General features: G+C 33.2%; 1 protein-coding gene across 1 annotated transcript; it reads left to right on the top strand.

Moving 5' to 3' along the window:
• Positions 1-1,092: 1,092 nt before the first annotated feature.
• LOC129906803 (uncharacterized) lies at positions 1,093-1,638 on the top strand. The gene has a single exon (XM_055982726.1). The coding sequence runs from the start codon at positions 1,093-1,095 to the stop codon at positions 1,636-1,638; it is 546 nt and encodes a 181-aa protein (XP_055838701.1).
• Positions 1,639-5,754: the final 4,116 nt, after the last annotated feature.

Genomic DNA, 5,754 nt, shown 5'->3' with positions numbered 1-5,754 from the left:
TTAAGAATAAAACCATTTTTAAATTTTTACAATGCGCAAAAAGTATAACAATAACACGGTGTTACAAAAATGAGGTTTCAAAATATACGCGGGCGGAGACCTATCAGGTTTTGTAGAGCTAATAGCACTGATTACGAAAAGGTATTTGAAAATCCCCTAACACCCCCAAAATCTGAAGTTACGGGCAAAAAACGGTTTTTTGGACCTTCACCCATTGAAAAAATTCTAGCTTCGACAATTTTTTACCCATTTTCGATTTTTTACAGTTTCTGATAGAAGATAAATATACCTTTACAACAATGTATAAAACATGTAACTCGGTTAAACCACTTAGAATTTATAAGCTGTCAAAGTTCAAAAATTCCATTTTTTCGTCATTTGCCCAACTTCGGCATCAATTTAAAGTATATGTTTTCAAAACACCATGCTATTTAACAAATATATTCATAAACAATATCTATTTCCCAATCAATCGAGGTATTTTTTATGAAAATCACTCCAAAATTGGCTGAGAAAAAAAATTTTTTTCGATTTCAACCCAGATACAGAAATTCGAACTTTTAGGTATAGAACAAAAATGTTGTTTCGGCACGTAGGAGGATAACCTGGGCGCCAGGATTTGATAACGGATTTTTGTAGAGGAGCTCAATACAAACATTTTTTTTCTTTGGAAAAAAACCGTTTTTTGCCCGTAACTTCAGATTTTGGGGGTGTTAGGGAATTTTCAAATACCGTTTCGTATTCAGTGCGACTAGCTCTACAAAACCTGATAGGTCTCCGCCCGCGTATATTTTGAGTGTTACACCGTGTAATTTATTGAAAACAATCATTTTCATCAAAAAAAGCAAAAAAAACATGAATTTTTATCTTCTCACATCATTAATTCAATTTTTTTCCCTAACAACCTGTAATAAATTTTATACCATCTGAAAGCTTATTGTCTTATTAAAAGCTTATATATATATCGATCAGGTCTATGAGACATCTACAAAAAGAGCTAGAATTTTTTGAACTCGATTCTTACCATATGTCAAGGGGGTGACAGATAGAGTTGGCAAGGTATTAAAAAGATATGGAGTAAAATCCATATTTATGCCACCAAAACAGATAAAAAACTATCTCCAGTCACCAAAGGACCAATTTCCTTTGCAAACACCAGGCGTGTATGCTGTTCCTTGTAGCTGTGGGTCGTGTTACGTTGGACAAACACAAAGAAGCATTGCCACTCGCTTAAAAGAGCACATAAGTGCGGTTAGCAAAAGCCAACGGGAAAAATCGGCAATTTGCGAGCACTTATTGGACAATCCAGACGAACACCACTGGATACACTTTGACCAAGCGAAGGTGTTAGCTCAAGAGTCGCACTACATTCGACGGCTGGTACGCGAGGCGATTGAAATAAAACGCCACAAAAACTTCAATCGTGACGATAGTTTTAAACTTTCGCGTTCATGGGATACCGTCATCAACACCTCACGGTCATCCCAAGTTGAAGTGAAAACACCCTGTGATGTAGTGAGCATTGTTTGCTCCCAACAAATTCAAACTCAAGAAGAACCCCAACGACAACAACAACAACCAGAGTTAGAACGGCCTACGCACAAATACAACTTGCGGAGCCGATCTAACCAACTTTAACATTTTATGGCAGTTTCCCGGTGACCACGCTCAATGAAATTTGATGCGAAACGTTGGGGGTGAGTTCAAAAGTACTTTCTTTGTTTAAAAAAATGCGGCTAATCCGAGAATTTTAAAAATTATGTCGATCAAGTTTCATTAAAAAAAGCAAAAAAAAAACATTTATTTTTATGTTCTCACGCTATGGAATCAATTTTTTTGTTTGACAACCTGTACAAAATTTTATACCATGTGAAAGCTTATTATTTCAACTTTCATATGACGTATCAATCTCATTTCAAAGATGCCTACAAGAGAAGTTAAAATTTTTTAAAGTCAAACATGTCGAATTTCCAGACTGAGATTACGGTACTTCCCAAACTGGTGGCTGTTCGGGGGGCAATAGATCTCCACTGGTGTTTTGAGGTTTTTCGCAAGTTTCTTGATTTAACATTGTGTAGCTTGTAGTTAGTCTACCGTTATGTGTGATATACCAAATTAAAGGTAATTGTATCAGGATGCTCATAAAAGTTTAATAAAATTTCTATCTGCTCTTGATCAAAAGTAATAACTTGATGAATTCTAAAATTTTATTTTACTATTATCTCAAAATTGTGTTTACGAAAATGATTGAAACACATTCACATTCACACACATATAGTCGTAGTCATGGTCTATCATTACTGCATATATTTTATTCCTGTATCTATTAAAGAAAAAAAGATACAAATAAAAAACGATGAAAATCGGTTAATAACGGTAAAAAACGTGTTTTTTAAAAACTTGTTTCTTCCGTTATTCAGTCAAAACTCACTCAAGTTTTTGCACATATATGCATAAGGCCAAAACCATGTCCTATTTGAGATTTTTTGAACGCTCAAAAAAAAAGCTAAAAATCAAAAATTACCCAAAAATACCAATAAAAAACAAGGTGTTTTTCAAAAATTCATATTTCGAAACGCAGAGTGCTGAAAAAAATCCGTATTAGTCACCTAATTTTTTTCCCCTCATCTTTCACTTGGCATCTTTAGAATTGTCAAAAAAAAATTTCCTTTACCCAAAATCATCATTTTGTCATAGCCCGAACACGTGTACAACGTGCAAACAAAACGTTTTAGCTTAGTTTCAAAATTTTTTAGAATTTTTTCTTAAATGCAGTTATTCTTAAATTAATCTCATCTATCTATAGCAAAAGAAAATCAATTCTCTACGACTTCGCTTTTAGATTTTAGCCCAAATTTCATCTTTCCGTTTTACCCCTGTTTACCCTATTAAATGACGGAATTTTTAAAAATCCTTCATTTGGATTAAGCTATAGGTTATTATCTTTCAAATAAGCTTATTTTTATCCTCTTTGATATAACTCCTTTTGGGTATGTAAGTTTTTAACACAAAGATATGATTACAGTTTATACTATACTACTGTAACTATTCACTCAAATCGAATACAAAATCAAAATTTTTGTTCGATAAGCACCTTCATAAAATATTTAAATCACCATTCTTCATAAGCCTTTATCTAATCGTTTTTTTTAATCTAAACAAGGAATAATCTGATTTATATCTACTTTCCTCAGAACGCATAATCTTTAACAAAACATTAAAGACTATCAAAAAGGTTGTAAAACAAAAAAAAGAAATCACCTTTAGAATGCATAACAACTCTCCAAACAGCTTCCAATCAATCCCAATCCCAGTAAAACAAAATGACTTTTATCTTTTAAAAGATTATACCTCATTTGTTGTTGTTGTTGTTTTTTTTTTTTTTTTTATTCATCATTTTATTCATTAACCTTTGATAGATGACGTTTTCAATTAATTAAATTCCCCAAACACACTTATACAAACACATGAATGCTCCAAGAGCTCACGTTAATCAAGTAGCACTCGTTGGCATTAAGTATTAACAAGCAGTTCACTCGTAATACTGTCACTTTTTCTGTAATCAAATTTATCTCCGGCCCATCGCCCTCTGAGCCCATTAATTCTCTCCTCGTCTCATGATGTATATCCATCCAATGCATTTGGTTGGCTGTGTGTTGTAGGTAGCTCCAGCTCCAGCTCTCGATCCCGAATCCGATCTCAAGTCTCCCGGTGCACATCCATCAAATTACTCAAAAATCGTAATGATATATAAATACCAACAACAACAACACTGACTACGACGGGATACAGTTTTTTAATCAGACAGAAACAAAGAGGCTCACGGCTCCTGATTGATCCCGGGTGTCATTTTGCCTGCGTGAAAAGGGGATTTGCCTATACACCTCTCTCGCATGTGAATGTGAGTTAGGATGGGGACTTGGGAGTCCGCCATGTACTAACACACTACACATTCACTCTACATGATGTACCTCATAAATAATTTCAATTTTTAAACTCACACACCAAAAAAAAAAAAACTCTATTCCTTGATATAAAGTTGGAACTGGCAACTGGCTCCTTCTGTGTACCTATACCACCTCGAAAACGGGTGCTTCAAAAAAATAAAAACAGAAAAAATATACAAAATTCCGATCAAACTCTGACACGACAGTGACGCCAGATAAAATATTACTCCTGCTGTTCGGATGTTACTTTGAATGCTGCAGAGTGTTGTCTCGCTGGTGATGGGTGGCGTACATTTGTACAACATTGTACCGAGTTTGGTAGCAAACAGCGAGTGTAAAGAAGGTTTGTTTTTTTTTTTTTTTTGAAAAGTCCCACCAGTGTGGAAGGCTGTGCAGCAGGTTACCCATGTAAAAGTGTTATCTTTCGTGACAGCGAATTTTTTACACATCACACAAAATGTAAATATTTTTTATTTGTTTTATTTTTATTTTGTTGAAATACTTTTTGAATATTCGAATCCATTTTGCATTTATTTGGATATAAATTATGCGGTCACATTTTTGACAACCTGATAGTGTTCGTGAGATGAAAACAAGAAACAAAATATAACCTGTTCCAAAGCCCAGTTGTATTTTTAATAAATCTATATACCTACCCTTTTGTTTAAATGCAAATATTCGGAGAGGTGTAGGAGCTAATTTTCGGCTTCGAAAACTTTTAATTATGTAGGTATGTTGGCATAAGTGATTTGGTCATTAGGCTCTATAGAAAAGTAGAACACTGTATAATGGTATATTAGGGTTGGGTTCGATATCCCGCTTTTTATATTCCCGTTTTTTAAAATCCCGCTCTTAAAATCCCGTTTTTCACTATCCCGCTTTTTATAATCCCGCTTTTTAAAATCCCGATTTTTATAACCCCGTTTTTTATTATCCCGATTTTGCAAGCAAAACTAGTTGTTTTATTTTAAAAAATCGCGCGATTTTTTAAAATAAAACAACTAGTTTTGCTTGCAAAATCGGGATACTAAAACAAATTAAAAAATTAAACATTGTTCTAAACGCATTTAATTAAAACCTTTAACAAAAAATATAATCTATAAAAAAAATAAGAAAAAGTAAGGAATGTGATACTAAAAAGAAATCAATTAACAAACTAATATTTACTTTTAAGTTTCAGAAGAACAATCAAATCGTGATAATCCCATAGATTAATAATAACATAAAATGATCACAACACCTTAAATTAAGTACACACTACATAATCAAAAGAAATTTCATTTAAATATATTTCAACTTATATTTAGATGCATTTCAACAATTTTGATATTTAAATAAATGAAATTTCTTTTACTTGTGAACTCAATTTAAGGCTTTCTTCTTCTTCCTTTTTTCTCGGCGCTGTTATGATCTCGATGTCGAGGGGATCATAACCTTCCCACGTTACTGCTTCACACTAGTGATCCGCCTGTGGGGTTCAATTTAAGGCTTAAATCATTTTATGTTTTTATAAAAGAAATACCGTTTTCATAATGTGTTGAAGGTACATATTGTGTGGGCAAAAAATCAGTTTTACTAATTTTTTGTCTATTTCTCATGATTTTTTTATTTGTAAAAAAAATCGGGATTTTCGGGATTTGACGGGATTTTAAAATGCGGGATTTCAGAAAACGAGATTTAAAAAAGCGGTATTTTAGTAAACGGGATTTTGAAACTTTTTTTTCGGGATTTTCGAAAAACGGGATTTTAAAAAGCGGGATTCCGATACGCTCCCGTATATTATCTATTGACCAGTACAATCAACGAT

The sequence above is a fragment of the Episyrphus balteatus genome, chromosome 1, assembly GCF_945859705.1.
Source record: "Episyrphus balteatus chromosome 1, idEpiBalt1.1, whole genome shotgun sequence".
In the NCBI taxonomy this organism is placed as follows: Eukaryota; Metazoa; Arthropoda; class Insecta; order Diptera; family Syrphidae; genus Episyrphus; species Episyrphus balteatus.
Note: the sequence above shows the minus strand (reverse complement) of the source record. Positions and strands in the feature narration are given on the sequence as shown.

Bases quoted from the DNA above. Each gene is read 5' to 3' on its own strand.
- LOC129906803 (XM_055982726.1), top strand. From the start codon at position 1,093: ATGCCACCAAAACAGATAAAAAACTATCTCCAGTCACCAAAGGACCAA.